Source organism: Erpetoichthys calabaricus, chromosome 16, assembly GCF_900747795.2.
Source record: "Erpetoichthys calabaricus chromosome 16, fErpCal1.3, whole genome shotgun sequence".
In the NCBI taxonomy this organism is placed as follows: domain Eukaryota; kingdom Metazoa; phylum Chordata; class Cladistia; order Polypteriformes; family Polypteridae; genus Erpetoichthys; species Erpetoichthys calabaricus.
The window spans coordinates 362,942-379,817 of NC_041409.2; the positions used below are offsets into that span (position 1 = coordinate 362,942).

At 45.6% G+C, this 16,876-nt stretch overlaps 2 protein-coding genes across 3 annotated transcripts in view; one reads left to right on the forward strand and one right to left on the reverse strand.

The window, feature by feature from the left end:
- Window positions 1–2,674: 2,674 nt before the first annotated feature.
- Window positions 2,675–4,041, reverse strand: LOC114643270 (N-lysine methyltransferase SMYD2-B-like). Its single transcript, XM_028791878.2, has 2 exons — window positions 3,830–4,041; window positions 2,675–2,832 (listed from the first exon to the last, which is right to left on the reverse strand). Exons 1-2 carry the CDS (start codon window positions 4,024–4,026, stop codon window positions 2,709–2,711), a joined length of 321 nt encoding a protein of 106 aa, XP_028647711.2. The 5' UTR covers window positions 4,027–4,041; the 3' UTR covers window positions 2,675–2,708.
- A 10,191-nt stretch (window positions 4,042–14,232) lies between these two features.
- The window catches only part of LOC114663826 (carboxy-terminal kinesin 2-like), a 31,558-nt gene continuing 28,914 nt past the window's right edge, over window positions 14,233–16,876 (forward strand). For both annotated transcript variants that reach the window (XM_051919716.1, XM_051919717.1), the window contains exon 1: window positions 14,233–14,366. The gene's annotated coding sequence lies outside the window, so the exon portion shown is untranslated. The remainder of the gene's footprint in view (window positions 14,367–16,876) is intronic.

Genomic DNA, 16,876 nt, shown 5'->3' on the forward strand with positions numbered 1-16,876 from the left:
GTGGTCACACTGCTCTCACATGGTGAGTGTGGCTGCTTGATCATGTGCCACTGTCCATGCGTCTGTCCTTGTCTTGACTGGATGTTCAGATGAGGCCTGAGTCTTCATGGTGGGTGTCACTCCTGGGCTCCACATTCACTTCACTTTATTCTTCATTTATACTTCATGCCAGCATGCTGCACATGGCAGAAATCCAACAAAGAATGAAGACAGGTGACTATGTGACATGTGACCAGTAATCAACAAATTTGTCACAGTACAAAGAGAGACCAATGAGAGTCCTGAGTGACCGGCAGCAGGCTGGCAGCTCCACTCACAGCTTAGAAATCAGTGGGCAGCAAAGATCAGCGGCACTTAAGGGAGGATGGGTGTGATCAGCTGACTGGAGCCAGAGGGCATGGCTACGGCTGGCAGGAGCTGGGCGAGGTAAACAGACACTGACCTGATTTGGGCATTTTGTTTTCCTTCCTGCAAGTCCAACTGCCCACCCCAGGATGACGTCCTGGCAAAGCCACTGATGTAATGTGTAGTCACGGTCAGCTGACAAGGGGATGCTTATTTGATTGGCTACTTCATGAGAAAGGGGGCTGTCCCAGGGGAGTAAAATGACTGAACGCGATGTGTGGCACTCGAGGCTCACCTGAAGGGGACATCTGGGCATTGAGGAGCCCACCAGAAGGCCCTGCTGTTGGCCTACAGCAGTGAAAGGGGCAGTCAGAGGACGGCGTGTCCATGTCTTAATGTCACTGCAGAGGGAGGCGATGGCTTTGTGGCCCCGCCCAATGATCCTGCTTTTGTGTTTTCTCTTTGTCTTGCTCTTTTTCCACACTCCCTTCTTTGTCCCCATTTGTTCACTTCTTTGTCATTTTGTCACCAGAGCCTCCTGTTTCTGGTCCCCTGATTGCCGCAGTGCCACACATTGCCACGCTGAGCCGTTTGTTGTTCGGCTCCCTCCTGGTTCTCGTTTTGGCTTCTGTAGCTTTAATTGTTACTGGCTTCCTGTTCGTTATTTTATTTGGTATTTGGTGTGCTGGTTTTCGAGCCTCATGCTTTGTCCTTAAATGTTTGTATTTTGAGTTTTGTTACTTCAGCATATTGTTTTCAGTTCATGTTTAGTTTTCAGTTTCTCTGCTGATTAGCTACGCTTCAGTATTACACCTGTGATGGTCTGTCGCCCTGTCCAGCCTCGCTGCCCGGACAGGCTCCAGCCCCCCATGACCCTGCGCAGGACACAGTAGGTCCAGAAGATGGGCAGATGGATGGATGGCCATCAGGTGTTCATCATTGTGCTGATTTGCACCAGGATTTCTGGAATTCCCTAACTTTTTGCGGGTGTAGGCCTTGAGGCCTACTTGGTGTAGTTGGGTCTTCTTTGCACTTTGGGTTGCGATACTTAAAAACAAAAAACTGCGCCCCCTGGTGAATGTATCTAAATATGAGCGACAAAGGGAGGTCCATAGCCAGACCGAGGGAAGAAATGGAATTATGGGAAGAGGAAAGCAAAATTCTGATCCCAGAATCCAGCTGTCCCAAGTCGTCCACTATTGGGGTCCGAAGTGGGGTCATTCAGATTCTCAAAGATGAATTTGTTAAATTAAACAGCAAATCACATGTGCGAGGACACCTAGTGGAAGTCAAGGGGAAATGCATTTAAAATGCAGAACCTCTTCACAACAGATTTGTGTAAAAAAGCCACATGGAGTCATGGAGTTGAAATGACAAATTTTGAAAAGTACCTGGAGGACACATCAGGCCAAATGGGCACAATGGACTGCGGGGGCTCCTCTCGTCTGCCAGGCTTCTTGTGGGCCCTCGTGAGTGGAGCCACCATACCTCAATGAAATCAGGCAGAATAAGACAAAGGACGGACTCCAGGATTCAAAGCCAGGAAGGACAACCCGACTGAAATGACAGTCACATCAAGTGTCACCGCAGGACGCTGTGATGAGAAGGAGGATGGGACAGGCGTAGTGACAGCCAATCACAATCACTGAGAGTACAGAATGGGTGCAGTGACAGCCAATAAGACAATTAGTTCAATTCATTAAAGCCAATGTGAAGAGCGGCAGGGTAGGTATGGCGGGCTTACATTGTGCCAAAGTACCGGCGAGCCGTCAGGTGTGCTTTACATGAATTGGGCCTCCCCACAGTTGGGGGCTCTCTGCCTCCTACAGGACGTGGATTTCAGGAGGCCTGGAGAGTCGGCCTTCGTGTTGTCAGTAGGGCATGGGGCGCGGCTGCTCTATTTGCCAAGAGAGGGTGCCTGCGTAGTGGACTGTCCTGGTCTGGCACAGGCCACGGTGTACTTTAGCCATGTGTGGTAAGCCGAAAGGGGCTGGAGTCGGCCTGGCACTGTTCATTACGCATCACTAATCTGTCACCCCAGTATCAGCATGCCGATGCTCAAAGTGCGATTCTTGCTGCCATGTTTGAATGAACTGTGGTGGCCAAGTCGATGAGCTGGACAATGAAGGATCACAACTGCCAGGTCAGCCACTTTAGTTCTGTGGTGGTAGAAGCAGGCCTGAGACACCCATGTCAGACCAAGCAACCTGACATACAGATTTGGAGTCTAACACCTAAAGCTGTCTTAGTGACAATTTATGGCCCCCCAGGTGCCCACCTCCAAACAGCAGATGCCTGGGTTGGGTTACATTTCTCCAACCCCTGTACCACACAGACCACCACAGGTGAGGAATGAGAACACACTAAAAACTACTCACCTTCTTTAAGGCCTTCACTCCAAGAGACTTCTTCTCCAGGCCGATATAGAGTCTTCCTAACTTCAGCCACATCGAGGCCACATTTAGAGAGTATGCTGGGTAATGCTTACTGAAAACAAAAAAAGGCAAAATGGCATCTTAATGTCAATCCAAGAGACTTCCTTGAGAATGGGAAAGGTGCTATATAAATAAAATGTATTGCTATTATTATTTGCATTATTTCTGGAGCATAGCCTGCAATGCTCATCTAGCACAGAACTACCATGACATTCTCTTTTTACTATAACGTTAACAGTCAAAAAGACTACTGGGACCTCACATAATGTCACAGTGAGACAATTTAATTCATTACACTTCAAAAGTCTTAAAAGGTGGCACGGTGGCGCAGTGGGTAGCGCTGCTGCCTCGCAGTTGGGAGATCTGGGGACCTGGGTTCACTTCCCGGGTCCTCCCTGCGTGGAGTTTGCATGTTCTCCCCGTGTCTGCGTGGGTTTCCTCCGGGCACTCCGGTTTCCTCCCACAGTCCAAAGACATGCAGGTTAGGTGGATTGGCGATTCTAAATTGGCCCTAGTGTGTGCTTGGTGTGTGGGTGTGTTTGTGTGTGTCCTGCGGTGGGTTGGCACCCTGCCCGGGATTGGCTCCCTGCCTTGTGCCCTGTGTTGGCTGGGATTGGCTCCAGCAGACCCCTGTGTTCGGATTCAGCGGGTTGGAAAATGGATGGATGGAAGATTCTTAAAATGAAAGAAATACTAAATGAATTAATTCAAACCAGCAGATCAGACCTAAATGGAAGGCACTTGGATTAATCCAGTTCTCTTCAACTGGGCAAAGAGCCCCTCGGGTGCTGAGTGATCAGTCAGTTTGGGATAGTGCCACCTTCCGGAAAAGTGTGGAGGAGCCAAGGCCTGGGACACTGGGAGCCAACCTGATGTCACGTATACAGGAGCGACACTTACTGCTAAGAAGCTGTCCTGTCCACAGAGTGCCTGACACTTCTCATTTGCCTCTCTACGATATTTAAGGTCTTTGTAACCTGAAGGTGGCTGGTCGAGGAGCCACAAAGTGAATTCTCAGGGTGAACTGGAGGATTATAGACCTCCCATACCTGTAACGTTTGATGATCTTCTCCCCGTATCGCATCGCTCCTTCCCAGTCCTGCATGTACAGACAGACTCCCATCGCTTGGTACATCATATGCAACATATAGACATTGCTGTCCTCAAACACGGCGCCCATCTTGTCCAGGCTGAGTTCGCAGATTTCCAGAAGCTCACTAGGAGGTTCATCGGAGTAAAGGAGCATAGGAATATGGTAAAGATGTCATCAGGCACTACATTTAACTAAATTAACCCCAAAAAGAAACCACACAAAGAGAGATGTTAATAAAAAGGATACCTTTTAAAACAATAAAATTAACTTCAAACTGTACAGCAGGTGTAATAAAAGGCAGATCATGAAAATGAATTTGAAACGTTAACCGCAATACACTTGAATGCACAAGATACGGTAGACTAGGAGTGGCCGATTGGCAATTGGGATGATGTTGATGTTGTTATGCTGGCAAAAGGCCTCCTTGCATTTCACAAAAGCCAGTCAGTAACTTTCATGGTACACCAAGGCCTGCCAGGATGTAGTGCCTGTGATATGAATGTCACGTTAGCAGCATTTGAACTAGAAACATGTTGGGTAAATGAGTGACGAAAGATCAGAGGAAGACACAGAGACGCCTCACATTCTGAACCTTCAACTGTAGATGGCTCAGCTCTGTTCACAAGGAGGTTGCCTGGTTGTCACATTAAACAAGAACAACAATTTACAAAATATGTCAAAGGTCAATGTTGGTTAAAGAGAGTTTTTCCTTATCTTCGTGTTGATCACCGGAAAGAATATGAAAAATATAAAAGGCTTTGCAAGTCGTCGCAGCACATGAAGAACCACAAATTGACCATACAAGAACCTTGCACAGGGCACAATGAAATCTTTAAAGGAGACACAAGATAAGCAACTGGTGACAGGACATCACAAACACCGTCCTTCAAAAGACACGGTATACTGTCACAAGTGCAAGTCTGGAGAGTCTCTCAAGGGAAATTCTTGGAGAGGGTATAAGGGGAGTTGCACCAGTTCTACCTCAACATTTCTGTTTTCGTCCTCCAGCAGCTAAAGTCCTGCCCAACACCAAGTCACATCACGTCTGATCCCACTAAGCTCCACACATTCTGGTCTTCTAGATATAAAGATGCCCAGGTCTTGGTCATTTGACCAGCACACTCCTGAACTGCAGGGACTCTGAATTGTGAAGACGGAACATCCTTGGATTCGTCAAGTTTATTTCAGTCTTGAACAACCGTGCATTTAAATTGGAATTTTGCATGCTGGGGACACACCACTCTTTAGGCCATTGTGTTTCCGTACGCGCACGACGTACGCACGCACACACGCACGCACGCATACGAACACACATACACACATACGTACGTACGTACACACATACACATGTACGTACATACGTACGTACACGCATACACACGTACAAACGTACACACATACACACATACGTACGTACGTACACACATACACATGTACGTACATACGTACGTACACGCATACACACGTACAAACGTACACACATACACACATACGTACACACTGTGAAGGACAGCCGGGTCCCATGACCGGCAGGGACGCCCCTGCTGCATCTGTTCCGGGGGAGCCTCCATGGACAGCTCAATACCTCCCCCGGGACGCTTGGTGGCTAGTGATGGGTCGTTCTTGAACGATTCGTTCATTTTGAACGAATCTTTAATGTGATTCGGGAAGAACGAGTCGTCTCGTGGGAGTGATTCGTTCAGTCGCATATGCTCATTTGCGCAACTTCATAAGCTTAACCAACACAGTCTGAGCCGGAAACAGAATTGATTAGTTCATCTCTCAAGTCTTCGGGTTTGAGTCATTCGTTTATCACGTGACAGCCCCATAAGCTTAACCTATGCAGTCTGAGCCGGAAAGAGAATTGATTAGTTCATTCCTCAAGTCTTTCGAGTCGTTCGTACTTTTGTCATGTGACCACTTACCGGCTCAGTACCTCAGTCAAATACTAACATAAAATTCCATTTGTTGTATGTTGGATCATATTTAGAAATTATCATAAAATTATCAAAAATATCTAAAACGCATTTTCTTATAAATAAAAAAGGTCTGTCAATTTCTGTCACTATGATTTTGTTACTGTTTCTTGAGGATCTGTGGTGTGTTATTTTATAAATAAATAATCCCGTTACAAATAAATTATTGATTAATTTGTCCTTTGTTTACTTTACTGATAGAGAAAGACAATAAAACACTAGGCTACATAATAAAATAATCCAAGCCTACAATTACAAAGTACTTATAGTTAATAATCGTACACTATTCTATAGCAGTGTTCATTTTTACTCCAATTTTGCGTTTCCTGGTAGGGGAGACTGAGGACGGTTGCAACACTTTTTGCATTCCCCTCATTTACTCAAGAGACTGTTTGGACTACACCAGCCAAATTTGTATACTATAAACTTACATCTGTCTGCTAATTACCCATAGTACTTGTAGTTAATTATATTTTACATATCCTGCACAATATTAATTTGAACTGAAGAAGTCAGATGTTGCAACCGTCCCCAACATTGGGGACGGTTGCAACACATATAAGGGACGGTTGCAACATGTTAAACATATATTAAATTTCAATAATTAACCTTTGCTTTTTCTCTGAACTTGCAAAGTACTGTGTAAATCTACAATTATACAATAATATTAAAGTAGATTTTTATTCATATTGAAAGTTCTGTATTTTTATGTCACACGGGATTTTTTAAAAATGCATTTATTGTCCAAACATGGATCTGCTTTAAAACAAGTCAAAAAATATTGAATACAAAGTGAATTTAAAGTCACCCCAACAATTCTACTGGCTCTCAGGATAAATCTGCCAGTTACTAGAACAATTATAATATAATTCTTACTAATTAACAATATTTAAACATACATTTATTGTACAATATTGAGAATATCAAATACAACCCAAATAAAGTTGCACAGATATTCCTAAACAGTGGCTAATCACCCCTCATATAAAGTACCCCACATCTATACTGACTAACAGTAGAAATCTGCCAGTTAGCAGAACAATTTTGGGAACTGGCTTCCAGTGAACCTTTCTACAAACAACAAGAACAAAATAATTCAACTCTTTTAGTCAGATTCACAGTTGTGGGTATGGAGTTACCAAGTGCATTGATTGTACAAACTAGTGTGACAAGTGTGCCTCTTTCTGCTGAGGTAGCTGCACCAACTTGCCTGTCACCACGTCTTGCCACAACCCTGTCGGGAGTTTGAACAGTTGTTATCCCAGTTTCATCCATGTTCCATATGTTTTGTGACTGAAACTTGTGTTTGTCCAAAACCTGGCTTAAATTGTTAAAAGAAATTGTAAACATTTGTTTCATTAAAACTGGTTGCCCTCGAAAGGCTTGTAGCTCGAGGACGTCTTATTGAGAGAGTTGGGTGCCGTTTTAAAAAACCATTAAACCAGTTAACACCAGCCATACAGGCCTCATTCCACTGTGAGGGAAAGTTGCACGTATAGTGAGAGGCGAGTTGAAAATGCAAGCCTATGAACCTGAAATAAAATGTTATAAAATGTAAATAGTTTTTATTATCTTTCACTTTTTACTGATATTACCCTAACCCTCTCACCCTCTTACTCTCTTTATACATTTCTGTTAATTTCTCTTACCTCTTTAGGACTTAACCCATAATCTAAGTCTGCTGCCCTTTGTAAATACAGTGGTGTGAAAAACTATTTGCCCCCTTCCTGATTTCTTATTCTTTTGCATGTTTGTCACACAAAATGTTTCTGATCATCAAACACATTTAACCATTAGTCAAATATAACACAAGTAAACACAAAATGCAGTTTTTAAATGATGGTTTTTTATTATTTAGGGAGAAAAAAAAATCCAAACCTACATGGCCCTGTGTGAAAAAGTAATTGCCCCCTTGTTAAAAAATAACCTAACTGTGGTGTATCACACCTGAGTTCAATTTCCGTAGCCACCCCCCAGGCCTGATTACTGCCACACCTGTTTCAATCAAGAAATCACTTAAATAGGAGCTGCCTGACACAGAGAAGTAGACCAAAAGCACCTCAAAAGCTAGACATCATGCCAAGATCCAAAGAAATTCAGGAACAAATGAGAACAGAAGTAATTGAGATCTATCAGTCTGGTAAAGGTTATAAAGCCATTTTTAAAGCTTTGGGACTCCAGCGAACCACAGTGAGAGCCATTATCCACAAATGGCAAAAACATGGAACAGTGGTGAACCTTCCCAGGAGTGGCCGGCCGACCAAAATTACCCCAAGAGCGCAGAGACGACTCATCCGAGAGGTCACAAAAGACCCCAGGACAACGTCTAAAGAACTGCAGGCCTCACTTGCCTCAATTAAGGTCAGTGTTCACGACTCCACCATAAGAAAGAGACTGGGCCAAAAACGGCCTGCATGGCAGATTTCCAAGACGCAAACCACTGTTAAGCAAAAAGAACATTAGGGCTCATCTTAATTTTGCTAAGAAACATCTCAATGATTGCCAAGACTTTTTGGAAAATACCTTGTGGACTGATGAGTCAAAAGTTGAACTTTTTGGAAGGCAAATGTCACGTTACATCTGGCGTAAAAGGAACACAGCATTTCAGAAAAAGAACATCATACCAACAGTAAAATATGGTGGTGGTAGTGTGATGGTCTGGGGTTGTTTTGCTGCTTCAGGACCTGGAAGGCTTGCTGTGATAGATGGAACCATGAATTCTACTGTCTACCAAAAAATCCTGAAGGAGAATGTCCGGCCATCTGTTCGTCAACTCAAGCTGAAGCGATCTTGGGTGCTGCAACAGGACAATGACCAAAACACACCAGCAAATCCACCTCTGAATGGCTGAAGAAAAACAAAATGAAGACTTTGGAGTGGCCTAGTCAAAGTCCTGACCTGAATCCAATTGAGATGCTATGGCATGACCTTAAAAGGCGGTTCATGCTAGAAAACCCTCAAATAAAGCTGAATTACAACAATTTTGCAAAGATGAGTGGGCCAAAATTCCTCCAGAGCGCTGTAAAAGACTCATTGCAAGTTATCGCAAACGCTTGATTGCAGTTATTGCTGCTAAGGGTGGCCCAACCAGTTATTAGGTTCAGGGGGCAATTACTTTTTCACACAGGGCCATGTAGGTTTGGATTTTTTTTTCTCCCTAAATAATAAAAACCACCATTTACAAACTGCATTTTGTGTTTACTTGTATTATATTTGACTAATGGTTAAATGTGTTTGATGATCAGAAACATTTTGTGTGACAAACATGCAAAGAATAAGAAATCAGGAAGGGGGCAAATAGTTTTTCACACCACTGTACTGTTTTAGACTCCTCTCTTGGTCTTCTGAGAAGACTCTTATGATGGTCCAGTACCCTGCACGTGGTAACTTATCTGATCCCTCACTTGCAAGCTTCTCTCTTTTCTTATGGAATCGAAATAAGGTGGTATGACAGATGGAAAAGTCCTTGGCGACTGCCCTGACTGTCCTGCCCTCATTCCTAATTACGTTTGAAGCTTGTTCCAAAATTTCAAGGGGAACCCCTCTGTTAGTAACTCTCTTCCTCACTCTTGGCATACTGGAATAAACAGATTATTTCTATTTTTAAATCCATAAACTACAGTTAAGCTGTATAGCAGAATACTTCGGACTTAAACTGAAAAAAATGTGTTGATTCTGAACTAAAAATCCATCCATCCATCCATCCATTGTCTCCCGCTTATCCGAGGTCGGGTCGCGGGAGCAGCAGCTTGAGCAGAGATGCCCAGACTTCCCTCTCCCCGGCCACTTCTTCTAGCTCTTCCGGGAGAATCCCAAGGCGTTCCCAGGCCAGTCGAGAGACATAGTCCCTCCAGCGTGTCCTGGGTCTTCCCCGGGGCCTCCTCCCGGTTGGATGTGCCCGGAACACCTCACCAGGGAGGCGTCCAGGATGCATCCTGATCAGATGCCCGAGCCACCTCATCTGACTCCTCTCGATGCGGAGGAGCAGCGGCTCTACTCTGAGCCCCTCCCGGATGACTGAGCTTCTCACCCTCTCTTTAAGGGAAAGCCCAGACACCCTGCGGAGGAAACTCATTTCAGCCGCTTGTATTCGCAATCTCGTTCTTTCGGTCACTACCCATAGCTCATGACCATAGGTGAGGGTAGGAACATAGATCGACTGGTAAATTGAGAGCTTCGCCTTGCGGCTCAGCTCCTTTTTCACCACGACAGACCGATGCAACGCCCGCATTACTGCGGATGCCGCACCGATCCACCTGTCGATCTCACGCTCCATTCTTCCCTCACTCATGAACAAGACCCCGAGATACTTGAACTCCTCCACTTGGGGCAGGATCTCGCTACCAACCCTGAGAGGGCACTCCACCCTTTTCCGGTTGAGGACCATGGTCTCGGATTTGGAGGTGCTGATTCTCATCCCAGCCGCTTCACACTCAGCTGCGAACCGATCCAGAGAGAGCTGAAGATCACGGCCTGATGAAGCAAACAGGACAACATCATCTGCAAAAAGCAGTGACCCAATCCTGAGCCCACCAAACCGGACCCCCTCAACACCCTGGCTGCGCCTAGAAATTTTGTCCATAAAAGTTATGAACAGAATCGGTGACAAAGGGCAGCCCTGGCGGAGTCCAACTCTCACTGGAAACGGGTTCGACTTACTGCCGGCAATGCGGACCAAGCTCTGGCACTGATCGTACAGGGACTGAACAGCCCTTATCAGGGGGGCCGGTACCCCATACTCTCGGAGTACCCCCACAGGATTCCCCGAGGGACACGGTCGAATGCCTTTTCTAAGTCCACAAAACACATGTAGACTGGTTGGGCAAACTCCCATGCACCCTCCAGGACCCTGCTAAGGGTAAAGAGCTGGTCCACTGTTCCGCGACCAGGACGAAAACCACACTGTTCCTCCTGAATCCGAGGCTCGACTATCCGACGGACCCTCCTCTCCAGGACCCCTGAATAGACTTTTCCAGGGAGGCTGAGGAGTGTGATCCCTCTGTAGTTGGAACACACCCTCCGATCCCCCTTCTTAAAGAGGGGGACCACCACCCCGGTCTGCCAATCCAGAGGCACTGTCCCTGATGTCCATGCGATGTTGCAGAGGCGTGTCAGCCAAGACAGTCCTACAACATCCAGAGCCTTGAGGAACTCCGGGCGTATCTCATCCACCCCCGGGGCCCTGCCACCAAGGAGTTTTTTGACCACCTCAGTGACCTCAGTCCCAGAGATGGGGGAGCCCACCTCTGAGTCCCCAGGCTCTGCTTCCTCATTGGAAGGCATGTTAATGGGATTGAGGAGGTCTTCGAAGTATTCCCCCCACCGACCCACAACGTCCCGAGTCGAGGTCAGCAGCACACCATCCCCACGATATATAGTGTTGACACTGCACTGCTTCCCCTTCCTGAGACGCCGGAAGGTGGACCAGAATCTCCTCGAAGCCATCCGAAAGTCATTCTCCATGGCCTCCCCCAAACTCCTCCCACGCCCGAGTTTTTGCCTCAGCAACCACCAAAGCCGCATTCCGCTTGGCCTGCCGGTACCTATCAGCTGCCTCCGGGGTCCCACAGGACAAAAGGGTCCTGTAGGACTCCTTCTTCAGCTTGACGGCATCCTTCACCGCCGGTGTCCACCAGCGGGTTCGGGGATTGCCGCCACGACAGGCACCGACCACCTTACGGCCACAGCTCCGGTCAGCAGCCTCAACAATAGAGGCACGGAACATGGCCCATTCGGAACTCAATGTCCCCCACCTCCCCCGGGATGTTGTCGAAGTTCTGCCGGAGGTGGGAGTTGAAGCTACTTCTGACAGGGGGCTCTGCCAGTCATTCCCAGCAGACCCTCACAACACGTTTGGGCCTACCACGCCTGACCGGCATCCTCCCCCACCATCGAAGCCAACTCACCACCAGGTGGTGATCAGTTGACAGCTCCGCCCCTCTCTTCACCCGAGTGTCCAAGACATGTGGCCGCAAGTCCGACGACACGACCACAAAGTCGATCATCGAACTGAGGCCTAGGGTGTCCTGGTGCCAAGTGCACATATGAACACCCCTATGCTTGAACATGGTGTTCGTTATGGACAATCCGTGACGAGCACAGAAGTCCAATAACAAAACACCGCTCGGGTTCAGATCAGGGGGGCCATTCCTCCCAATCACGCCGTTCCAGGTCTCACTGTCATTGCCCACGTGAGCATTGAAGTCTCCCAGCAGAACGAGGGAGTCCCCAGAAGGTATGCCCTCTAGCACCCCCTCCAGGGACTCCAAAAAGGGTGGGTACTCCGAACTGCTGTTCAGTGCATACGCACAAACAACAGTTAGGACCCGTCCCCCCACCCGAAGGCGAAGGGAGGCTACCCTCTCGTCCACCGGGGTAAACCCCAATGTACACGCTCCAAGTTGGGGGGCAATAAGTATACCCACACCTGCTCGGCGCCTCTCACCGGGGGCAACTCCAGAGTGGTAGAGAGTCCAGCCCCTCTCAAGGAGATTGGTTCCAGAGTCCAAGCTGTGCGTCGAGGTGAGCCCGACTATATCTAGCCGGAACCTCTCAACTTCGCGCACTAGCTCAGTCTCCTTCCCCTTCAGAGAGGTGACATTCCACGTCCCAAGAGCCAGTTTCTGTAGCCGAGGATCGGACCGCCAAGGTCCCCGCCTTCGGCCACCACCCAACTCACACTGCACCCGACCTCCTTGGCCCTTCCCATAGGTGGTGAGCCCATGGGAAGGGGGACCCACGTTGCCTCTTCGGGCTGTGCCCGGCCGAGCCCCATGGGTGCAGGCCCGGCCACCAGGCGCTCGCCATCGAGCCCCACCTCCAGGCCTGGCTCCAGAGTGGGTCCCCGGTGACCCGCGTCCGGGCAAGGGAAAACGCCGTCCAAAATGGTTTTTCTTCATAGGAGGTTTGTTTAACCGCTCTTTGTCTCGTCCCTCACCTAGGACCAGTTTGCCTTGGGTGGCCCTACCAGGGGCATAAAGCCCCGGACAACAGAGCTCCTAGGATCATTGGGACACGCAAACCCCTCCACCACGATAAGGTGACGGTTAAAGGAGGGGTGAACTAAAAATGTTAAAAAGTAATGATATGTAGTCTATTTTAATATGGCTGGTTGGCTTGGGGACGGTTGCAACAAGTTGTTGCAACCGTCCCTGACCTGCCAGCCATGACAGACACCATGTGCTAGCTATTCAAAGAGTCAGGGAAACATGCTAACAATACTTTTTTAAAAGTCAACACCACAATGATTTGAACTAGATATGTTTTGATTAATTAAAATAAAAGCTATGGACAGTAAGTCAAAAAAACAACTTGGAAAAAAAATTACTTTCATACCTTCAAAACAGTTATTTTTCAATAAATGCAGCAGCAGATGATGAAACTGTATAGTTTCTCTCTGGTGGAGAGAGGGCCTAACTGAGCATGTACAGTATGAGTATCATCACTCTAGCATGTTTCTAATTGGAGAAATAAGACTTGTTGCAACCGTCCCTTGTTGCAACCGTCCCCAGTCTCCCCTATAATAATTGTTTTTCCTGTGCAGACTTAACATATTGATCTAATATTTGTATAAAAAGATTGGTCAAAAAGGACATAATGACAAAGTAAAAGCAAATAACATTTTTGAATTTGAATGAATAAGGTTAGTTTAAAATATTAAGGTTATGATAAGTTAAACTTCAAGTTGTAACCCAAAATGAAATAAAAACTGGAGAGTTAAAGTCATTTACAATCCAACATACAACAAATGGAATTTTACGTTAGTATTTGACTGAGGTACTGAGCCGGTAAGTGGTCACGTGACAAAAGAACGAACGACTCGAGGAATGAACTAATCAATTCTCTTTCCGGCTCAGACTGCCTTGGTTAGCTAATTGGGCTGTCACGTGATGAACGAACGACTCAAACCCGAAAACTTGTCAGATAAGAGCGAATCACAGACTAAAGACCCAGGTAAACAATGAATTAATATTTTCTGTTTCTTATAGCATTATAGTTTTGTCTTGTTTGTAGTGTGATCAACATTTGTGTAAGCAGTAGATGTGTTAGGGAGGTAACAGGTAACATTTTAATTATATTTTGCTAAAATGAACGAAATGACTCGAAAAAGGATTCGTTCATTTTGCTGAACGAGACTCAAAGGTCCGAGTCGGTAAAATGATCCGAACTTCCCATCACTATTGGTGGCAGCCTCCATGGCGGACGATGATTCCCCAACAGGACGCATGGCTCCATGGGAGATGGAGTCCTCCACAGCCTGGTTGGGGGCTCGGATGGCCGCCAGGGTGAGCTGCATGGACTTGGCCCCACCCAGAAATGCAAATAGGCCCAGGTGATCAAGCACCTGGAATACTTCCGGGTGGGATATAAAAAAGGCCAGCCACGTGGTAAAGGGAGAGAGTGTGTGTTTGTTGTGCTATATACACACACAGGTACTTGTCGACTTACGACCGCGATTGGTTCCGACTGACTGGTTTTAAGTTGATCTGGACGTAAGTCGGCCTATGTTAATTTAAGGTAAGAATATTAGACTGGGTAATAATATTGTAATCATCTTAAAGTAATATTTTATCAACATTTTCTTACTTTCTAAGACAAACACAGCATACTACAGTACAATTTGTTTAATATGTGGAAAACGTACAAAACAAGAAATACTGTACTGTACATTTAATTCCTGGCACCACTGGTGCTTGGCTGCGGGTTGTCGATATCGCCTTCATCAGATCAGGCGAGGCTGCGGACGGGGTGATGGGAGGAGTTGCTCTTTTCATAAACATAGTGAGCTTCGTCTGAATTGTTTGGTTTTTTTTTCTCTTCTTAAATTTCGCAATAAGGACGAAATGTGTTGCGTGCCATCCGTTCAATCCTCGCAAATCGTTCAATATTTGGGTCCATTTTTTCAAAATGAGCGAGGAGTTTATTCAGTAGAGATAAATCTTCTGACAATCCCTTTGTGGTGAACATTCTTTGTGGCACCTCCTCCTCTTCGTCTTACTCCAATTCTCTTGTTTCTTCTTTCGCCACTCTTTCTTCTTCCAATTCTATCAGCTCTTCATTTGTAAGTTCACCTGATTCCCGGTCTAGCAACTCCTCGACATCTTCCATTTCACATTCCAATGAAAGGTCTTTTGACAGTTTCACTATTTCTTCACGAATCTCATCAAGTTCTTGTTCACTGTTAAATCCAGCAAAAGTATTTACATAACGCTTAACACACTTCTTCCATACGCCATTCATACACTGTGAGTCGACATTTCTTGCGGGGAGGGCTTCTGTTTTCTCTGATCTGAGTTCACCTCTGTTATAGCGCGTCTTTATTTGAAAAGAGCAGTGTCATATCGGGGCGAGTGTGAACGCTAACTTTGACAAGCACTATAAATTTACAGCGGTTGTTACAGACGTAAATCAAATGTATGTTTTAATTATATAATATTAACAATAACAGCAGCTCTCTACTCAAAGCGGTAAACTCGAGAAGCTGCTAGCATCGAACCCAGAAGCTCTTGATTGGGAGTCAGCAGTTGTGTGTGGGAACTGTTAACATTTGAATGTGATGATTGTATATAAAACTTGTGCACGAACGGGACTGGGATAACTGTGCATGTGGATGTGAGTGGTGTGTGTGACTGAGAATGACTGGTGTGAAGCCTGAAGTCCAAATATCAAAAACACTTTCACAAGTACAAGTATAACAGAACAAGTGCGCTTTTATTCAAGAAGAAAAAAGAAAGCAGGTTGCGGTAAGCAGTTGATGCGACTGCTTGCGTAGTGCAATCCTAAGAACTGCCCAATCAAGAGCTTCTGGGTTTGATGCTGGCAGCTTCTCAAGTTTGCCGTTTTGAGTAGAAAGCTGCTATTAGTGTTAATATTATAGGGTTATATGTTAGGGTTATATTATTATCAAAAATTGCCAAAACAACAAGACACAAACACACGTGGGGCAACACTGCTGCGTATATTTTTACTGCTGCGTAGCGAGACTTGAGAGTGCGGGGAAACTGGCGCTGCCAACAGCTGGCGGGGGAAACAGTCAAACGCGTCGTAAAGTCGAACAGTCGTAACTTGCATAGGTCGTATGTCGACGAGTACCTGATATATATATCTATCTATCCGGCATCGTAGCTTTATTGCTGACGCAATAGTGTAGGCTTCAAATCATTTGGATGATATCCTTGGAAAGGAAAAAAATCTACGATATAAAAGCCTTACATTGCACAGACTAACAAGCCATAAATTTAAATAAGGTCTGAGATTGGCAATGATTGGTTTCTAATTAAGCAATTGGGTTGGAATGAAAACCTGTAGCCACTGTGGCTCACCAGGACCGACATTGCCTACCCCTGTTTTACATGCATAGCATTCTTTACGGTAAACACTAGTGGTCAGGGTGGCGTCATTATTTCTTTTGTTGTGGATGTCCAGGAAGCTGATGTGTTGGATTGGATTGCAGGGAATATTGTGTTGATGTGATTGTAGAACTCATTCAGTTTGTCATTTTTTTTAGTATGACGAATGTGTTGTCTACATAACGTATCCAGATTTTGGGTGCGAACTGGGATAGAGCCATGTTTTCAAATCGCTGCATTACCAGTTCCGCTAGAAGTCCTGATAACGGCGATCCCATTGGCATGCCTTCTTTCTGAGTGTAGTATTTACCGTTGAAATGAATAGTATATATATTATAGTAGAGTTGGTGTAATGGTATTGAATCCTCCTATAGTCTTCTGCTTCTCTTTAGCAAGATTTTTGACTTGGTTATGAGTTCCTCTTTTAAAAGTATTCACTTTATTTTGGAACTTTAGTGAGAGAAGGTGCAAATCTTCCCAGATAAATAAATAAAAACACCTGAATGTATTTTAACCCCGCAGTTACAAAAGGAATTTGTTTTTTTGTTTTATTTTTCATTCATTTTCACCAACATATTGAATATTTTTTGTTTTTGGTTTGACTTTATGTAATGTTAAATTTGTTGATCATTGAGAGGAAATTAGTTACCCTAGGTTCTTGTCTATAATCCGGACTCA